The following is a 22482-nucleotide window of genomic DNA, read 5'->3' as shown; positions in this document are numbered from 1 at the left end:
GTACCGATGAACGCATCGCTGCGGCACATGGCAACTATTAGTCTACGAATAGGTTCTTTTGTGAAAATACCCTCCTGCTTCCAGCTCTGTTGCCCAGCTGTTGCTAGAAAAGCTATCGAAAAAACTTAATTATAGCGGTACATTGCAGGTGTCTTGAGAAGTGTTTTCTCGATTGCACCAAGCACGATATCGGAGACTGTCATTTTTCGCATGAACAAATTTGCTTCATCGATTTTGTTTTTATAGTGTTTATCCCCGTCTTCACTCACAATCGCAAAGTCATCCTGTGATCGTCGGAAAGAAATTCGCAGCGTTCTCCACTCGTTAGATGCTTCTCGCATGAAATGAAGTCGGTAGCTATTTTTCCATACAGTGTGAGCTGAGCAGATCTTCTCACAGTTTCTTGTCGAGCTGTGATTGTAGCGGCTGGGACGCCTGTTGGGTCTGCTTCGTAATCATATCCTTGACATTTCAACCAGCTTTTTTTCGCATCTGATCCATGAGAAAATTCTGTTTCAATGAAACTTTTGTGTGCGTAGTGACCATTGGCGGAAGAAATTTTGATGCCGTTTGCTGACATTGTGCAATCGGCGAAAAGGGAATGTAAGACATTATTGACTAGATGTGGCGTGTCACTGTTGTTGGCATCTCCCGTGGTGAAGCGTATATCATTTCCATTATTTCGAACAACTCGAAATTTGATTTCCAGATAAATTTTCTGTAGGTCGATGAAGTTATTTCTGTCACCGACTATTTCAAACTCTAACGAAGATCCAGTGGGCGAGTACAAAGGTCCTGTTCTTTGCTCGAACGATGGATCAAATGTTACAAGAAGGGGAGGTTTCTCAAACAAGTCCAAAGAGATATGTGTTGCTTCTGTGGGAATAACAATGTTAGTACGCATTTTTTACTTTTGAGAAGAAATCTGATTGACTCCTTTGTGGATTCTTTCTTCGCGAAATGATCTTTTTCTTTGGTGGAGACTGCTTTTTGTATGCTTTCTTCTTCGACCTCCTTCGATAGATTGCTTTTCGTCCTCGTTGAAGTGCTCCTCCGATTTGTTTTCTCGCTGTTGTTGCAACTGTACTTTTCAGAGCTTGCTTCGCTGATTTCTTTTTTGTTGCAAATTCTAATAACTCTGGTGCACCTTGCACTAGCAATTCTCTTCCAATTGTTTTTGCTGCTGGCCAAATGAGTCGTCAGACTAGGGGTAATGCAACACGACCAATGCCAGCAGCTAATGCGCCGAGTTCACTTCCTCTTTGTCCATAATGTCGTGAGAAATGGGGCATCGAATTGGATGCTTGATTATTATAATAGGCTTCCATCAGTTAGCTTGTTCTCTGGAATTTGAGACTTATAACAACTTTAGCAATTCCAGTGAAAGGGATCAATTTCCCAGTTTCACTTCTCAGCTTAACTTTGATGCTCTGGATATTGTTTGAAAGTAAACGCTTGTAGTCCAAGTTTGTATGGGTTTATGGTGAATGGGTGCTACTGTGTTGAGGCTACCGTTTCTCAGACGTCTCTCCGATTCAATGATTTTGAGAATGGGTGCACGTGAGTCACCCACATGTTGATACTCAATAATTTCAAGGTACACAAAAATAAGCTGTGACCCACATGTTATATCAACAGGGAAAATACCAAAATGTCTGTTAGGAGTGTTCGGGTTCCCATTTTCGAAGTTTGTCTTGTAACCAATGTGAACAAAACCATTGTCTGCAGGGTCCGTGGTCCCCTTGAAACCAAGAATGCTGGGAAATTCATCTTGTTGAAACGACAATCCTTCATTTTCCCGAAATGGTAACACAAGCTTTTGCGTTATCATGTCAAACTTTCGATCGAACTGTTTTAGTTTTGCAATGCGAACAATCTCCGAGACTAGATCTTCCCAGCTGTTGTAAATACCAGTCCAATTTTTTCTGAGTTGTCCTGATCGATTACTCGACTCATTTGGATTGGACATTGAATTCTTGTAAACAACTATTTCTCCAGAGTTTACGTTGTTGATGTTTGATGGAAAAGATAGAGATGTCAATGCTACTTGCCATTCTCCCTGTAAGTTTATCGGTTGTGATAATTGGTTCCGAAATGATGCCATAGTATCTCCATTAAGAACGCCCATTGATGCATTTGATAACAAGTCAATTGTAAACTCATTGCTGTTAGAAATCATTGCTCCTCTCCAGTGTTTAACGCATCAACTTGTACTAATTCCGGTTCTTAAAACTTCCCTAGGATTTTAACGTTATTTGCGTCAATCAGGTTGTAGGTAGATGGACTTGTTGTAGCCAATCTTAGTCTGTGAAAACTACGTCTGTATAATTCTGAGTTCAACCTTTTCTGAAGGTATCGTCTGGTTTCGCTATTCGTACCAGGTCCCCCTCTTCGAATCGTGGTTTATAATTATTGTTGTCCAAAGCGATCGAAAAGCAACTGAAATTAAAAATGGTTCATGTTTTTTGAATACTTTATTTGGGGCTGACTTTGCAACGCGGTTAACACGACTGTTAATGATATTTACGAAATTGGGAAGCTCCTTTATATAGTTCCAAGTCCATTTTTCTTCCAAGTGTCTGTATATAATGTTTTTTTGTGATCGAATATTTCTTTCCGCAAACGCAGATTTGGTTTCGTTTTCGGTGGTATACAAATGAATCTTTTTGTTTAGACAGAATGGTTTGAACTCGCCCTTGAATTCGGTGCCTTTGTCTGTCCATACTTTCTCTGGTTGTTTCGTCGTTATCATTTGTTTGAAGGCTTCAACGCAATCCTTCGAATACATCGTTCTGAGAGGTTGAACACGTAAATAGCGTGATAAAACGTCAACTGCAATCAATAGGTATTTGACCCCATTGTTGTGCTTGGCTATTTTGTCCATATAGGCTACATCCATGGACCAGATTTCGTTTATTCTGTAAGCAACTACCTTCAATCGTGGAAAACTTTTCCGGAATTGACGATATTTAGTGTATGAGTACTTCGATTGAAGGAATTTTTCATTTTTTTGTGGGAAAAGCCGCTTTCCTCTTTTATGTTAGCAACACTTCCAAATGCTGCTTTTCCTTTCGTGTAAACTTTATTTAGTTTTTTTATTTCCGCTGAATGGAGTTTTCCAGCCTGTGGGCGTTTCAATTTCTTCTTCTGCGTCTGCGAAGCCTTTCTCATCAAATCTAGCAGTCTCTGTTTTTTCTGCTCTCTCGATAGCAGGTTTCTGTTCACTGGCTGCTCCATCAGGAAACTGACGTAGTTTTTGCTCTTTCGGAATTTTTATGAACTTCTTTGCGTAAGTATTACAAGTGAGATGTGGTGCAAGGTTCAAATAATTCAATACTTGATAATCGTCAGGCAAAAGTTTTGATGATGTTTGTTGTAATACGTAGAGGAAAGTTGATGCTGGAATGTCGGTGTTCCTTCCATTAATCAGGATTTTACCTTCAAAGTCCAGTGAAATGTTGCGTGATCCGTTGATTTTCTTCAAAATTATTTTTGTTTTTCCAAATTTGTCTTTATCGAGAAAATCTATATCATCGATCACACTCTGACTGATTTCATCAAACTCTTTTCGTTTAGTGTCGTCTGGGATACTTTGTTGTTTTTCTTCTTCATCGGAAACCATGACGTCATCTGTTTGTTGCTCTGTGTTCTGCTGTATGACCGCTTCTGGTGGCTCTTGTTTTGAAGTTCTCTGTAGAAGCGATAGTTGTTTCGACTTGTTTTTTGTTAGTGGATTGTTTAATATTTGCGAAACTTGGGGTGGTTCAGTTGTAAACATGTTGCAAGGATTGAACACAAATTCCTCAGTTGGCATTTTTCTGTAGATACTCTAGACAAGGTCTGGCAATTAGTTGAATCAGAGAATGCCCTCTCGTTGTCTGGAATAATTTACTTCTTTCCAGCGCACTGAAATATTTTTCAGAAAGTTGTCGTAGTTGAGGTTCGAATTGTTGTAGTTCTTTCTTGTTGATCGGAACAACACAGGGAGCACGTTCATTACACAATCGCTTAAGAACTAAATGAATTCAATATCTTGGGCTAGAAAAATTCTCTTGCTTTTCGATTTGGGGTTGCTGTTAACGCACCAGCGCTTCAGCATAAGCAAATGTCTCTTTTTCATTCGTAATTGGTGTAATAACAGCTTCCTCCGAAGGATTATAGAGTACTGATGGCTCGGGACCAATGAGTTGTGAAGAAAATCGTAAGCCTTGACTTGTTTTAGGGTCCAGGTCAATGATTAAATGTCCATAGGGTTGAGCTGTTCCTAATTTGTATGCGTCCTTGAGTAATTGGAAACAGTTTAACTGTTTTCCGAGGTATTCTATTTGCTGAATGTCACGCAATGATTTGAATAAAACTATATGAGTTGTGTTTAGATCAATTGTCCGCGACCATTTACTCTGTTGGAAAAAATTGTGTTTGATGTAGATCACATGAAATTTTCTGTGTCTTCCTGACGTTGCTATTTTCACAAACTCTTTGTCGTTAAAAATTTCCTCGCATGAGTCACCATAAACGAGCAGACAGTCCGAAAGCTTTTTTGTTATATCCAATCCGGAATACTTGATGAACTCAATGTGCGGTATTTTTTGTTGTATAGCTGTAAATGTGTCCTGGAACCCTTTGTAGAAGTAATAAATTTTGAGAAATGCTGGGTAGAAGGACCTACCTTGCAGCATGTTGAATATGAGGTCAGTTTTTCCAGAACCACTTGGGCCTACAACCGCCATGAAGATCCTATCGTTTGTGAGAATGACTTTATTCATAATTTAGGATTCGGTAAAATATAACCAACCAGACTCGAAAGCAGTGCAATCCAAATTGGTTTCTCTTCGCAACTCTCCGATATCAAGAATAGCATGGCAAAACAGAGACTAATCATGAGCACTATAATACTCACTTGAACGAAAAATATAATCTCTGATCGAGGGACTACGGTATTGGAACAGCAACGCCATGGAGGTCTCTCTCGGTTTCCATCATCAAAAACCAAGTTTGTAATACCCCCATCAATTTCATCTCTCGTAACTCGGGTACTCATTGAAACAGTTTTATCGATTTTACTTAACGCCTGTTTACTGGAACTGTAATTTGAAAAATGATCTTGCTAGACAATTTTTCCAAACTCATGTTCTGATTTTGTCTCCATATATTGTACCATCGCGCCCAAGGGCTTTTCTAAAGAATTTTAGTGGCCAAATGTAACGATTTAGAGGGGTCGTTTTTTACAGTGCGTGACCCCCCCCCCCCCCCCTAGTGTTACTACTAGTCATTTACTTATACTACTATTGTAAACGATTTCGAATATGGAATAAATAGATGGAGAATACTCTTCGCATCATCTATTCAGTTGCTTATATTTGTTTCTTTTCCCTGTATTTTTTCTTGGGTTATTAAAGCTTTTTTAGCTTCTTTACGATATTTTTCAGAGGTAATCTTACACTATTCTTATAAAAGGATATTAATTATGGAAGATCTGAAGAAAATTTTGAAAAAAAAATGCATTAACTGGCTAGATTCTTGCAACAGTCTTGAAAGATCGTGCAAGATAAACCCCCCATCTACCATATCTAAGGGATTGTGGGTTAGCATGTTTCGTCTTGAACTAGCTCAGTGTTGCTATTTTGATAATAACGCTGGGTGTCCACTCTTATCCCCATTTTTGGCGGTGGAATCGGGCCCGGAAAATCCTCAACCCAAAAAAGCTTCAAACTCGGCGCTTCAGGTTCTGTCGTCGAAAAAAAATGTGCAATGTATAGTTAGGTTTCCAAAGCTTAAAATCGTATTCTCTGGTGATTAAGCTATATAACTATTGCTAAGATCGCTGCAGACCTATATAAAACCTGGTCAGACAGCCACTGATCAAAACGACCTCTAAACCTCCTCCATTCGATTTAAATCTGTCACTGATCATGCGACCATTAGCACCTAATGAGATTTCCATGAGAGTCAAATAACGTGTCGAAATGTTCACGCGGCTCGCATCGCATCCGTACGCCGTGATGAAATCCTCTGTGAGATGTTACAAGATTTTTTACCAATAGTTTATATCTTATAAGATCTTGCAAGATATTAAAATGACAGACCATATATTAAAATGTATTACAAGGCAGAGTCGAACCTATAAGATGTTAGATTGGTTGGTAATACCGGCCAATGTTGGTGAGTTGGAAGTTGCCTGAGATCTGAAATTCGATTGATTATTCCATTTCGAATAACGCAAATAAATTTTCAAAATCATCTTGCAAAATCGCCATAGGGTGGTATATTTTTCTTTAAAAGTTTCGAAGAGAATATTTTCATTCTGCAATTTGAGAATCTTTTGTTTCAATTACTAAAACTGGCTGTGCTAAAATTTATGATCAGCGAAGGGCTAATATATTATGATAAAAATTAAATTTAGGCAGACTGAATTTGCAAAACAGGTATTGTTTGCTAATCCTGCTGTCAATATCTAGTGACAACGGTGCGTCGAAACCGACAAGCTACTGCGTTTACCAGCGCAGTTCTATAATCAAAATCAATTGTTTCTCAAGAAGTTGTAGCAATTTTTAGGTTGTGAAAACAGAATAAAAGTATGGGAACAGTTTTTACGATACCTGAACACAATTAAACTTTTCTGCATTATATTCCTGTTTCGAAGTAACTAGTGTGTGAATCGAGGTGGTCGGATTCCGAATCATTTCAACCTTCAAACTCACCGTGTTTTTTGGAGTATCAAGATAGATTGCTACAAAGCAACTATTCATGGAGCTTGCGATTGCAAAAGCACCGAAGGAACCTTTTAATTTAAAATTACAATCAATTTTTTAATGAGCTTCAGAAAAAATGAGCAATAAGTGAAATCCCAAACTGCGCGGGAAATTTTTCAACCATCTTTTTTTGTTGGTTTAACTAATTTGTAATTTTGGAACCTTTAAAATCTAATACAAAACTTGATTGGCTGCAATTTTTATGTTCTTATCGTAACTTTACAGACGGTTGAAAATTCCAGACAGAAATGAACTCACTTCTTCCGTGGTAAAATCGACCTCTGATTTGACCACGTCTGACCGCAACAAAACTATATTCAGACTTCAAGGCCTCTAATATTTTTAAAGCACTCATTGATATTCCTAGCCAAAAAAAAGTCTCGATTAAAATTGGAAACAATTGTAAATATAATCTACAAACCATTAACAAACAAAATCTATGATTTAAGCTTCTGAATGCATTGTTTTTAATTGGTGTGAGTTAGGATCAAACCAAAAATTTGGTTCCAAATACATAATTTGGCAAAACTATGTTGTAGTCAGCTTAAATTTTGTTTACTGACATACAATCGTATGAATAACTTAAATAGTTTCTTTGTCACTAGGTGTGCATATGTTAAACTCTATGTTTAAATGGGACTGTCTTGTCTGGGACTGTTTTGTCTGCTTTCTGGGATTATTGTGACTGGGACTGTTTAGTCTGGGTATAATTTGCCATTTGAGACGGCTTTGTCTGAGACATTTGTTTGTCTGGGACTGTTTTTCTGTTCACCATTGCGAACAAAATGTACACTTAACCGATAGTCCAGAACAAAAAGTCTTTAATACATACCTTTGTGTAAAAGCATTTCCCCGAAACATTTTCATTGAAACTTTATTTAAATTGTTTATAATTTTTGGAACATCTTGTTTGTACTGTCTGCGTTCCAATTTACACGTCACTTCCACTGCTCATTGTCAAAAATTTTTTTTCTTAAATCAGCAAAAGATCCTTTCTCAAACAATTTTAAGGAAAAACGAAATTTTTATTGTCAGCTGTCAATCGGTTTTTCGGCCAAACATAAACCAGATCTCTAATCTGACAGGCTTGCGCCTAAAAGCTTGCTCCAAATGTCATTTTTCAACCCTTCTACTATTGACGTATGAATCATGTATTGATATTTGTATAGTAAACGATGTATTATTTATTCGCCTATTTTCTTATAAAACATGTATAGGCCGTGCAGTTTTCACTAAAAACGAATTCAGCTAAAAAGATAGTTACTGATGAAAATTCAGGTGTAATTGTATCTAAGAGATCATCATGCTTTTGTGAGCAAGTTTAGTTTCTTCAATTATGCTTATGGCATCTATTATCTCAGCATAATTCCAATTTGAGGCTTTGGTCTTCTTTGATGGGTAGTAGCCCACATCTGCAAATTAAAGGAAAGTTTTTTGTCTCGTTTGTTAAGTGTGTTTTATTTTGCCAGAAAACAGAAAAAAAATCAAATGAAGCTCAAATGAAAAAACCAAATCTGTTTTCTGACAAATCACAAGTTCATTTTTGCTTTTTTTCTTGAGTAACTTGAGTAGCTTTCTTTCCTAATAGTCTCTTCTACAGGCGATTTTCCATAATTTTTGTGAAACAATCAACACTGGATTAATCCAGTGCAGGTTGTCAAGGAAACAAAAAAAACTCATTTTTTGTCCTAAACAATTTCGAATTGGACAATATAAGTAACAAAAGTTTAAATCATATCTGATTTCATAGTTTTAAAAATTTTTGTTATCTTCTGTGCTCTTTAGTAGTGTTGTTTCTTTGTTTTATTGAAAACTTGTTTCAGTGAGCTCAATTTTTGTTCTATAAGATTAATCTTTACTTACAGAAAGAATTATGTTTTCCGATAACATGTTCATATGCGCCGGTGAAATTAGAAGCTTTGATAGACATGAAAACCTAGAGATTTTCTTGCTCTACAGAACCTAAAGACAACAAAAATGTTCAGTAGAAACACTCTCAAACTCAGTCGCATAAGGATGTTGCTTTTTATATTCAAGAAATGTGCCTTATTTGCGTTCGGAAGAGAGTGCTTTGAAGAGTGCTATGGTCGAATTAGTGATTGTGTGCTTGTGTGCACCCTTTTTTGCATATTTTTTTCAATAATTCAATTTATTCCAGCGCGCAATCAACCTGATGCTATATCAGAATGAAAAAGGAGCAAGATTCAAAAATTGATTTGAAAAAATGGAAATTAGGCTGCTAGACGTTTTATTGCTCTACAAAACCTAAAGACAACAAAAAAGTTCAGTAGAAACACTCAAACTCAGTCGGCTAAAAATACCCTATTTTGTCTCAGCAGATAAAAGTTGTTCGACAATTGCATTCTTTCATTTTTACAATGAATTCACTTTTGAGGACGCTCGGAAGCCAACTGACCTCGAAGGGCACACCAAATCACACTGACTTTCGAAAAAAAACTAAATAAAAACTGTTTCCCAAAAATTTTCAACCTTGAATCAATTTATTAATAAGTTCCTTTTAAAAAATCAAATCACGAACGAGCACATAGATCTCTGCAAAAAATTCGTTTGAGATTTTTATTCGGCATTATTACTCAACATTATTATGTATCAATATTATTGGGTATGTCCAATCTTTTAATATTTTTAGAATTTATTTCAGTTATTTTCCTGCTTCCATGTTTCCTGGTTTTTATCTCAGGGTGATTATTACTTCAAATAGAGTTCTCGATGAAATTAAATGACAAACAAAAAGTTAAACACTCAAATTTAAATTATTTTAGAATGATATTATATTAAGGAATTATCGCACAATAAAATAATTTGTCTAATCTGAATCAATGAACTAAAAAGCGTGAAATGATTTGGTCAACTGATAATGGATTGAAGTAATGGAAACACCCGTTAGCAAATAATCTTTTCAGGCAAGAAATAATTTCAGAAAGCAAACTGAAAAGATTTCATAAAATATCATACACTAACTGATCTTTTCAACGTCATATGTGAAATTATAAATATTATTATTAATGACATCAACCAATGAATGCACGTGTGAGCGCATAATTATGTAAGAACTTCAATGCACAGAATTCGAAAAAATTTGCTCAAAGGAATAATTTTTTTTCAAAAATACAGCAGTATAGCGCTTTTCTTACATAATTCTTATAACAATATTATAAAACCGCTGGTAAATGTAATCATCGCCTAAACAATTGGAGTTTTTAGACAAGCGTTAATTGTAAATGTGCGATAATAGCGAACAGTTTCTTTGAAAAGATAGCACAATATTTTGAATGAACAACATCGATATTAGAAGCAGCAAATGAGAAAACAGATCAGTCAAAAACTGTCCTTCCTTGTCACTAGATGTTTTCAAAATAAATTTAAATGAGAACTACCAGAAATTTTAAAGAAAAACGTTTAATTTTTACTAAGTAAACAACAAATATTGATCATTTTGTGATCAGATTGTTCCATTTTTATTTAAAAAAAAGTATACCTCTAATCGCGTCTCAATTAATCTGAGATGATGATAAGTCGTTCGGCTAATTAAGTTTAGTTATGACTTGAAGATCACGGTTAATTTTCTCTAGCCTAAAGATTTCGCAGTTAATTAAATGTACAAATTTTTTTAAAATTTTATCAAAATATGTATCGAGAATTGTTTATTATGATCTAAGTTATTAATTTTAGCTATAACCTCAAGTTTACATATAACTTTAATTGCGCTTAAACAGTGACAAGGTGTTTGACTATTCAAGTTTATCACCACTAGTATTATTAGTAATTGCAGTAATGACGTCATACTATGTGGTCAATGTGAGGCTATGCACTGGTGAATGTACTCGCTGCACGTGCACTCTTGCAAGAGGTCTTGAGGGAATGCCTGGACGTATGTGGTAATTGAGACCTCATTTCTCCCACTCACTTTTTTGAAGAAGGAGTAAAGCACGTTGTCTGGCTCGTCTGAGGGGAAGTATTCTTCCATCAATGAGTCTATCTTTTCCTCTTTTCCTTTGCCTATAATAAGCAAAGAAAGTTTGATTTCCAGATCAGGGATTAAGAATGGGGCGAGTATGTCGCTTGACCCTTAAAAGTTATCGTCAGTCGGTCAAGTAATACTTAAAGTTCAAGCGACATACTCGCCTAATCTTTAGGATCCGACAAATGAAAGTTTGATTTTCAGATCCTAAAGATTCGGAAAGTAAGTCACTTAACCTTTAAATATTACTTTAGTAATAATTGACCATCAACTATTACTTGAGTAACGTTCAAAAATATTGTCCGTCGGCACCTTAATGGCGAGGGTCTTCATACTCAAAGTGCTTCTATTTATCAGTTTTTCTCTGTCGATCTATTTTTTTGTGATAAAAGTATTAATGATATCATTGGAAATCCCTTCTGAGGCTGAGAATTTAATTTCTTTTAATCAAAACTTAAAATTTTGTTAAACGACCTACAAAGTAAAGCTTTTGGTAATTACTCGATTAAAAAAAACTAAATATTTCAAAAAAAAATGAGTAAAACTAAAGCTTAACAAAATAAACGCGCTTTCTCCGGTTGAGGTTTTCTCATAAAATGGGTCTAAAATTTCCGCAGACAGCCGCTATATAGAATATTCTTTTGCTGAGAAGTCGTACAAAAAAGTTATTGAGCTGAAGTTTCAAAGCTTTTCTTATTTAAATAATTACGTGACAATTATAACTGAAATCGCTTTCAGCGGCTGTAAACTCATTTTGTAGCAGGAGAAATACTGGATGTACACCTACAGCCATTTCACATTGTTTCAACTATAAACGATATACCACAAGATAATAGTCTTATATCAGACACCTCTATTTCCGATTGACTTAGCTCTCAATTTTCTTCACCTACTACATCACTAATTGCGAATAATCCCTTTAATCCACCACAAGGACTTGTAACTAATATTGAAAGCTTACTCTCACAAGCACACTGGAAACACTCTTTTAATATAGCAATTCATCACCCTCATATCAAAGCTCACAACCACTCAGTTTTCAAGGTACTCTACCTATAAGCACACTTAGCTCAAAATCGCCTACACTAGATCTTGACCAAGACTCTCACCATTGTATCGGAAAACAACCTGATACTACGAGAAATTATCCGACTCTACCATTAAAACTTGTCCAAACATTTGTTGATCCCACTGCCGCCCTTTTCGGAGATTATAATAACGGTAAACAACTAAATAATTGGGCTAAATAGAGAATTTCTAAATCATACAAAATCACACCACTACAGAAACAACGAGCACTAAACAATCTAAAATTACAATTTCGGGCGAAATTGTAGTCGAACAAGATAAACTGATTTTCCAACCACAAACCGCTGCACCACCTGTTTTCAGACATAAATTTGATCGAAACACTAAGAACACAGCAGGATATTTTGTATTCTACAATCCTCACTCTGGACTCTCTTACACATGTCCATTATAAATCTAATCTTCTTATTGCTTAATTTATTCATTTCACACCCACTTCCGATGAAACAACCTATTAAAAGTGATACACACAATATCTCCACGCCTAAATCAGGAGTACAGGAACTAGTAGTCACACACTATGATTGCTCCCCAAAGCATATCACAAATATGCAGTAATATAAGCTCAAAAAGATTGGCGAAGGTAAGATCGAACCAGCAGACTTTCAAACCCTCCCCGCTCAAGTACAATTGTTTTCACAAATTCGAACACTTCAAGTACGCGCCTACGCCACACATGCTAAACTAAGCGACAAAGAAAGCTTTTGTCACAAAATCTCACTTAAAAGAGATTTCAGGTTGTATCACGATAATTGGTATATTAACAACATGGAAAGACCTAACTTTCCCACAGATATTTAAGCTCGTAGATAACTTGCACGCATTGGTCTCATAAGTGAACACCAATATCACCCACAAATAATACAATTTGATGTACTCCACGATCTACGCTGGCAAGCTAATAATGAAGCCAAACAAGGCCGTTTTCAACTTGATCGCTACAGACCTTCTGCTTTCCAACACGGAAACAAGGTAAATAACCCGCAGCACCATGAAGGAATCCCAAATGCCACAGACAACCCCTTGGCTAATTGACCAGTTAAAACTCTTGAACACGATCATCAAGTCATTCATATAATAGGATGGTCACTTCAATTAACTAACATCACGCTTAGTTTTGAGGTAAAGTCAGAAAGCATTTACTATGGCAAAACCCGTATTTAATGCGACCTTGAAAGAGGCTACTGTCCTCCCAATCACGCTATTAAGGCAACAGTTATTTGGGAACCAGACAATCACTGTCGTATTTTTGACGTTGGTAAAGCATTTGCACGCATGATCAAATTTCAAAAACGCTATTTCATTGAAACACTAGAAACTACCGAAAATAACCCTGATCATAAACATAATGCACACATGTACTCTAGCCGTTTACAAAACTCCTTTATGATGAATCTGCACTTTCTCGTTTTGACGTTCGCACAAAACCTCTCTATAAATGTAATGAAGATCGCCCCTATCATGCTACACAGTACCAAGACATTTTTGTTCAATACCAAGAAGGTTTTAACATTATGACATGCAAAGCATCAGCCGAACTTAAATTTGTACACAAAACTATCCCTAATAGAGCACCTTCCATCACACTATATAATAAAGCAGATATCGGCAATAAATATGTTATTCCACAAGAATCTTCCATTTATCGTAAATCAGAAAACTACGAACTTTTCAGACAACAAAATTGGTTCGGTGTCGTACACCCAAATGTGCAAATTGATGCAAAACTTGACTATATGGTTAGCAGAGTTTTACTAGAAATGGACCACACGAGTCTATCTATTTACAAAAGACATTGCGATTTGGACCGTGATCTCAAACAAACCGAATTTATTCGATTAACACAAAAATTCCTACTTGTAGGATATATTATCACCGGACAGCGAGAAACATTCGCTACACCTAAAAGCTCAATTGTTATTTCACTTTTTTAATGTAAAGTTGTCTCATCACCTCTTTATGTATTAGAAAACCAATGTTTTGAACGCTTTCTTATATTTTACCAAAACAAATTACAATTTGTAGACCAAATCACACGTAATACGCTTGCCTGGTCTATTAAAGCACCATGTAAATCAGATAATTTTGATCAACCAACCTCACTAGATGCGGATGGCGATGAGTCATACCGTTTAACGCCATGTTCAATTAAAGCACGAAACCCAGTCAGAACTTTCACGCTTGACGAATTTGAAAACCGCTTCACCCACGCGGACTATACAGCACAACAACTCGGCATATATACTCAACACGATCGGACTAAGTCAATCAATAAGATGAAATTTAACCAAATAGTAGATGACGCCGCCCAGAAATTTGAAGTAGCACAAGCTGTAAACTTTGCAGATCTTGTAAAACAGGCACAATTACAAGCACAATTCTCACAATTACAAAGAGAATACAATATTTGTTTTAAAAAACTCTTTGTTAACGGAAAAGAACTTACACTTCGCCGTCTCGATTGGCGAGATCTAATCAATGGCAACTATTTAAAAGAATCCTTTATCGGAATCTTTGGATACCCCTGGAACGTATTCGAAGAAATATCCATTATTTGGACTGTATTTAATTTCTTACAGTGCCTTTTTGGACTATTTCGAAGCTTAATGCCAATAACTACAAAGCACTCTTAGACCCTAATATAACATTAGCAAAAATCATCCCGTCTAGATTTTTTGGCGTTTTTTCACAAACTTTATTCCATGTACTCCAATCTGATTCCTCGCAATACAAACCACCCTTTCATAAAAAACAACAAAAACACTCCGTTGAAAGTAACATCCCTCACTCTCAAACTGAATTGAATCTATTGCAAAGAAAAATTAAAAACTTCTAAAAAAAATTTCTCCTGTACACAATAATTCGAACAAACACAAAACATCCACTCTCCCCACCTCTGTTTACGAATGCTATGAATTACCAGTAGCATCACACAGTAAACCGGATTTTCACTCTTTACACTTACATACTTTTCAGCTTAACAAACGCAAACGCTCACGAAGCATTTCACTTTGAAGATTTCTTTCGAAAATGACCCTGATTATCAGGAAATTCAGGAAGAAGTTTTTAATCTACCTAGTACTCGTATTTAACACTTTCTTGTTTTAGCAATCACTCCCCTAGCACAGTAAGGAGGTGCGTCGCCAATTCCTCCAAATGTCGACCCCACAGCATACGACCTCATTATGCTGGAAGTCGAGGATATCTTGCCCTCACCCCTCACACCGTTGGTGCTGCCCCACCGAGTACCAGAAACAGTATTCGAGATGAAAACACCAGCCTTCTTCACGATGGCTCAATCCTCACCACAGCTACAGTCTGTGGACGCAGCAAATTATGCGCGTGTGAACCCACTGCCTTCACCCGCCACCTCATCCTCCTCTTAAGGTGAACTCCACCTGTATATCGAAATTGACACGAGTTCACCCTCTGTTCCTATTGGCCCACCAAGCTCGTCACAAGAACTACTCCTACAAGGAGACCACAGCCACCTCCGATGTTTGGCACAACCACTCACACAGCGGTACCCATATATTGCGATATCACAACCACCGCCCCCAGCGTACGAGTTATTCCTCATGGGCTGGTGAAATTGCTATAGCGGAACAATCAGGCCGTTCCACGCCTGAAACGGTTATCCCAAACTGGGCATACTCTGGAAGAATTCGTGGGTGTACACAGCACCAGTAATGCAAACACCCTCTTTACAATGTCCACACGCACCTCCATCCCGGTATGGTCCAACCATTCCACCTCTTCGACCACGGTCGTGTTTCCCACAACCACCCCCGTACGATCGACCGACGTCGACGGATAATTACTCGTGCACCGAACCTTCCTCCAGAAGACGTCCAAGAGCCACAGCACATGAAATCTATCCTGTGTGCTCATCTGCGATCCACGCTTCACATTCGCCTGCTCAACACACTGCAAGACCCCAAGAGGCCCACAGCCCTCATCCTCTCGCGGTATAGGAAACCCCTTTGCAACAACGCAAGGGAATTTTTATAGAGGACCCGGTCCAAAACCTTCGTTTTCACCAGTTCCCAAATCCTCTCAGCATCGACACAATCCACGGTGTTCATGTCCCCGAGCGGATCACCTACACGTCGACACCACCACAACACACCATCAAGCCCACAGCCAGTTCCTGTTCTCTTGGACAATTGGAGAATGAATACGTCCAAGAAGGTCGTGATAGAGAACTCCCATTAGAGTTTCTCCATTTTCCAATTATCCACCTCTTCACGAAACGTTTCTGGCACCAATACAAATACTTTTTCACTCTTGCTGACCGCCAGAACGACTATTGGAACACATTTTTCACTCGCAATGTCGCCCCTTGCCATATTTACCGGAAAGACGACCCCTTCTATCTTGAATTTGGTTTTTTACATCCCACACAGATGGATGCAAATAACCAGACACACAAAGTCAACAGAGTAAAATTGTTACTCACAACTATTCATTCGCACTATTCACAACTATTTATTTGTCCAACAACACCTCCACAGGATAAAACCACTCAACCACATGAATTCGTGTCTCCAATATGCTAACACAAAGCTCACTTCACCCTACTATATCAATTATAGCTATAAAATTCAACCAAAATATTGTGAAGGCACTCTTCGCAATTTCGATCCAATAAAAAAACTACTTCCTGTTCTCGCAACTCTATGCAAAGTCCAACCGTCCAATTCTTGTTCCGATCGAGAATCTTCAGTGTGTAGAGGGAGGAGCCACGAAGTGCATGTATGGCAACACTTTCGATCTCCTCTAGAGGGACTGGATAACGGACAAGTTGGAAAATCGGGAACAGTCAGCAGAGGAGACACTGCAGCTTGCCTGGCACGTGATCAGGAATTCTTGGAACTTTTCAGGGATCTTGACAATCGGGCCCCTGATTTTGTGTTCGAATATCGGACGTAGGCCACAGCTCTACAACATCGGACTCACAGGCCCTCAAAAACTAAAGACTCACTGATCTTGCAAACTCATGCAAAATTTTTATTTTTTCTCTTCTTTCTATTTTTCGTCCTCTATATACACTATTTCCTTTCTATATTCCTTTTTTCTTTTCCAGAATTGAAGATTAGGATCAGTTCTTTTCTTTTTCTGCCCGGGCGGGGCTTACTAAGTACGCATTAAATTTAATTAAAAAAATTTAATAGGGAAAGTAGCTCACACAGTAGCTAAAAGATGGACTTGCAGCAGAAGGTAAGCTGGTAAATGCAACTGGTTCAAACCTTGTATCAGATGGAAATAAAAAGAAATCTCCTTGTACAAACCAGACAGAGACTACAAACTACAAGCGATCCTACAACTGGGAATAAATTCTCACTACATGACAGTGAGAGCAGTTGGGTACTTTAACAGGACTGACGTTACTGGCCATCACACCCTGTACTTGGCACCCTCACTGGTTCTACAACCAGACGAACCCTTCACTGACGACACTAGTCACTACTTTACTGACAAGGACTTCAAACGACTGCACAAATCACAACCCCACATCAAAGAGAACACAACTCTTCTCTCCACAATTCAGCGAGGATGACACATCCAGCGCATTTCTGCTACAGTTCACAAATTGGGATTTAAAACTCTAGACTCCGGATGGATGTAGCAGTAGAAATAGTGGATGTACACCTTCAACGAATCACAGACTGAGAAGACACTATTCTCTTTCATATAAAGAGATCTCCACTAACTATAGTCAGTCTTTTAGTGTAGTTGCACGATGTGTATACCTCTTGACTCCGGTGTGAACTCTTTTTTACAATGTTATAATTGAAGTATACCTTCAGTGTTTTACCGTGTCGGTTAGTCTGAGAGATATAGGTAAGCCTACTTCGCGCGCAGAAATAAGTAGCCCTTGCTCTTTATATTTTAAGGCTGTAATAGGAGCCCACCTTGGGTCTGCCTTAACTTCAACAAATTTCTTCAGCACACTGAGTTGATAATTGTAATACTTTTTTCCAATTTCTTGGCGGATCTCAATGCAATTTTTATGTTTCAGCATTTCTAAGCACAATTAGAACAAATTCTCAGCAATTGCATAATTTTCTAACATTCATTGCACTATTTCAACATTTTCAATGTTTATCTGTCGTTTGTTTCCAGACTAGTCAGTTAGTAGTGTTTGTCAGTAAATTCATGCAAGAAAATGAATAGAGGTGTTGTCGTTTTTGGAAGTGTTTTTGAAGTAAAGAATTAAGGAATTTGTAAAAAATGAAACTTTTGCTTAAAAAATTGAAATTATTTGCGCTAATCCTGCTGAATTATGAGATACTGCAATTTACGTAATGATTGCGCTGATATGACCCTGAAAAATTGTGTAAATAATGTAATTTATAGAAGAAATCTTTTGAAAATTAGGCTATTATTGATAATTGCGTGGTAGTAAAGGTCCTTTTGAAATGTCTTTAAGGTCCTCTTGTCTGAAAAAGAGATTTAATAAGTAGGGTGCTGAGATGGTGTCAAGTTTTTGAGAAAATGGTGCTAAAATTATGTAAGAAATGTTTCAAAAGCAATAATTTTAATTTTTCAAAAGTTCAAGAGGCTGATTATTTATAAGAGATGCACTGACGAGTGGTTCTACTTCTTTTCACCCCGATTTATTTAACCACCTATAATTTAACCCCGTATATTATCACCCCTCAGTCATTTAACCCCGCAATTATTTCACCCCGAAATCGGTTTAACACCGAAATCTTTTATCTTTTTCGGCATCCAAAAGAACAATTAGCAAAGCTAAGTTCAAAGGACTTAAATAAAACAAAACTACTGACATTCAAGAGTGCGGCATTGAACAGCTTGCGTTTGCTTCAAATCAAAGAATAATGACGAGACTGCATTTTAGAACAATGCTTTTGATCGAAAAAGAACACTTGACAAGTCTGACCTCTTTTATGTTGCACTTTGATTTGAATCAAAAAAGTTCAAAAACTGTCCTAGTCTAGAAGACGGAAGAACCGGTACTTTTTAAATGAAAGGATGTACGCTAAACTTTAAAACCTACTTTCTGAGCAGGCATAAAATAGCAATTCAAAACAAAGTTCAACCGTGTGTTTAACAGAATTTCCAATGAAATCCAGATTGATATTTTTGCTGGCAGCTACGCTGTGCAAGCTTCATATCTAAATGTTGCAAAACTGTGTTCCCAATTAGGGGTCCCATCAGAAAGTTAACGCCCGGGATCAAATTCCCTAATGAGTCACGATATGAGGCCTCGACGTAACTCCGTGAGGACGCAAGGAAGGCGCCAACCTAAAAATATTAAGATGGACGTCGAATTTAAATTGACTGGCAATAGCCCTGAAAAAACTGGCAATAGCCCTGAAAAAATGAATATCAGTTTCATCTATGTAAATTTGCATCAAGTTTTGCACTTTCCATTTCAAATTCTCATACTTCTTCTTCTTCTTTGCAAATTTGTGACCGGATGAGGCATTCAAAAATTTTAATTTTTGCACCGCAGCGTTTTGTTGTAAATTAGAAAAAAAGTTTCCAAATTGCTTGATGGGATCCGCTGAATAAGGCTTGTATCCCATAATACCAGCCCTCAACAGCATTAGTTGTTCTGGCATTTCCCTCAATGGCTGCGTCTCTTTGATTCCAAATTTTTGGGGGGAATGTGGCAGGACGGTTCAATAGTGAGCACTTGATATAATTTGTTTGGAAATATAAACAAAGCTCGTCTGTTTTCTCAATAACGAAGCTATCTAAATTTTGCTGATCCGCCACATTAGTTATCTCTTCGACAATCAATTCAAAAGATTTTTCTATTTGCTCAATTTTTTCGAAAGCTAGAGCAGGGATCATTTTAAGCGCCAGTGCCACTTCATGATTTTTTGACACCAGATTTTTTAGTCCAAGTTCTCCAATTTTCTGACAAAATTTTGAGTTAAATGGAAATAACAGCCCGACGACATTGAAGCTGGATGATATTTTTGAAAGGCATTAATAGGGGAAATTTTAAAATCCAACAGAACCTTATCCAGCTTACAATCTGGGGCAAAGGTGTCTAAGGCATCAAGTAATCGGATGTACGTTTTTTTGGTTTTGTTGGGAAGGAGGGCATATAAACAAGCAGGAGCAATACCGAGAACATATACATGAAGGGTGTATATTTGATAGAAGTTTTTGGGCGATAGTTTAAACGTTCCATCCCCAAGCCAAAACTTGGAGCTTTCGAGAACCGATGTCATATAGAAATCACCAAAAACTAAAATACGCTCGTGGTCATCTTTTCCGCTGTCTTACCGCAAAAACTCTTGAAACTTATCAGGTATATCAAAATGCCGGTCCGATGGCTCATGAATTGATACTGTTTGTATAACCTTTTTCAAGCGCGGCGAGGTTTGTATTAAATTTGATTTTGACGGCAACGCATACTGGGTCGAAAGAACGTCAGTTACTGGTAAAATTGCGGAAGCGACGGCTGCTGCGGGTTTTAGGTTTTCGCTCAGGGCTTTAATCTCTTTTATAACTTTTCGTGTGGCCGGCTTTCCAATCGAAGCACTATGATTGTGCTCACCGTTCTCGCGAATAAGTTGGTCATCTTGTGTTAAAGCGGAAACGCGGCACTTGTAACTTTGATATTTTGAGCAATTCCAGGCAGTGGTAAACTTATTTAATCTTTTAACATAAAACTCATGGCCTGCTACAACCAATATTTCTTTGTTTTTGAAGAAATAGCAAACTCAAAGTCGGCAGTTATCATGCTGAATTCAAAATGCAATAAAACAAGAAATGTTCTTGAGTTCCATCCACTTTTCAATTGCTTTTAATTGCCCATTAAGGATTAGTTGAGATAACTTATTCGCTAATTGTTATGGTTTTGCACTAAACTATTTTGTCGTTAGCTCTATGTCCCTGACAATTATGATCCTTGAATTTACAGATTGAAATCGGGGTCAAATGATTGAGGTGTGAAAAGTATGGTCACACCTCAGTCATTTCACCCCGATTTTAATCTCCATTAACTAAAATAAAATTAATTGAAGCTTAATTATCCTCAATTATAGGAAGCTTAAAATCGGGGTGAAACAATATAAGGGTTAAATAATTGAGGGGTTAAATGATGTAGGTGTTAAAAAATCGGGGTTAAAATATAGGGGGTTAAAATAATAGGGGTGAAAAAACAGGACACCCTGACGAGTACCTAAAACAATGACTTAATTAAAACTAAACATTGACTAAATTTACATTTCTTTAGCCAGTGAGGAAGTTAGCAGTTTTTCGTGAAACCTGAAAAAATGAGGATTTTTTATAAGCATTATCCAAAGTTGCAATTTATGCATGTTTCTCTATTTCGGGAACTTTGATGACTAATAATTGGAAATAAAGCACAGCCATTTCCATAATTGCCTAGATAAAATAAAAAAAGTCTTTTTAGTTTTGCGAAAACAAAACAGAACTACCAAAGCTGTTATCAAAATCTAAAAGTGTAATTTTCTTTTTCTTTTTTCAGACACAGTGATAATTAACTTTTGAACAATGATTCCTCAGTTCCGCAGAAACAAAGCTCTTTATTTTTCAAATATTTTTTGCTAAAATTGCGAGTTTTTTAATAAAAAATATTCCAGGTACAGTTTTGGAAAAACCCCATGGAAAAACACTCAATTTCAATTAGGAAAAACCCCACGGAAATAAGCCTTCACTGAAATGATCCCCCACTGAATTAAACCCCTGCATGATTTTTAAAAAGCTGCGCATTTAGCACGTTTGAATATGACGTTTGGATGGCCATACCTAAGCGGCCCATAGGAGTTCATATGAAACTATCACAACCGAAAAATTTATTGCAACCAAAATTCAATTTCAAAATGGGTTTTTTTTCCGTGGGAGTTTATTTCGAATAAAATATCATGCGCGTTTTTTTCGTGTGGGTTTGTTTCTTAGACCCTTCAGGTAATTTGTACTTCCGATCATTTCTTTCTGTAACACCAGTACATATTTTCAATTTTTCAACAAAAACTAAAAATTTTGTGATTTTAAGGGCACGGACCAAATCTATGTTGTAGCTACTGTAGTGAGCCAGCTCTCGTTTTCAAAAAATTGGATTTAACTAATTTTCGTCGGCTAATTTTTTTAAAATAAAATGAAATCTTTGTGTACCGCTTGTAGATGAGTACGGTGAACCCTAATTTTTAGTGAAAATATGTTTTAAATCATACTCCTTCTTATAAAGATTATCGTAAGATGCTTTCAAGTTGATGCGTAATATAATAAAACCAAACTATACATTTGACCCCTCGGAATGTAACTGTCAAGAATTGATGTTTTATACCTTTATAACGGTATGTAAGAAATGTAATGGCTAGTACGATCTTCCATTAGCATGTCGAAACCGTAATCAGGTGAAAAACTAGCTATAACTTGTTCACACAGGTTGATGAAAACAAACGTTTCCTTTACGGGGTGGGGGAAACAGTTCGAAATTTTTGCATTGTTGAATGTACCTGCAGTTTTGAATTTGTTATAGAGCATCCGTTTGAACTCGACTGTGTCTAGTCCTCCTGACTTGTTGGTGTCGGAGAGGGCGAAGAAGTAGAAGAAGTTTGAGGGCTCTCGGAATGGCGTCACCTGAGAACCATTTATTTCAACAAAACTCAAAACACGTTCCTAGATAAACAACCAACACTTTTGCAG

General features: G+C 37.1%; 1 protein-coding gene across 1 annotated transcript in view; it reads right to left on the bottom strand.

Annotated features, from left to right (window-relative positions):
• Nucleotides 1–10462: 10462 nt before the first annotated feature.
• Nucleotides 10463–22482, bottom strand: part of LOC142350778 (uncharacterized) — a gene marked incomplete at its 5' end in the record, with an annotated part of 29983 nt that continues 17963 nt past the window's right edge. The window contains 2 exons of the mRNA XM_075402765.1: nt 10463–10772; nt 22293–22416. Coding sequence (XP_075258880.1) covers nt 10567–10772; nt 22293–22416 — 330 coding nt within the window. The remainder of the gene's footprint in view (nt 10773–22292; nt 22417–22482) is intronic.

This window comes from Convolutriloba macropyga, chromosome 1 (genome assembly GCF_964194025.1).
Source record: "Convolutriloba macropyga chromosome 1, txConMacr16.3, whole genome shotgun sequence".
NCBI lineage: Eukaryota > Metazoa > Xenacoelomorpha > Acoela > Convolutidae > Convolutriloba > Convolutriloba macropyga.
The sequence above is the reverse complement of the archived record's forward strand: the minus strand, read 5'-3'. Positions and strand labels throughout refer to the sequence as shown.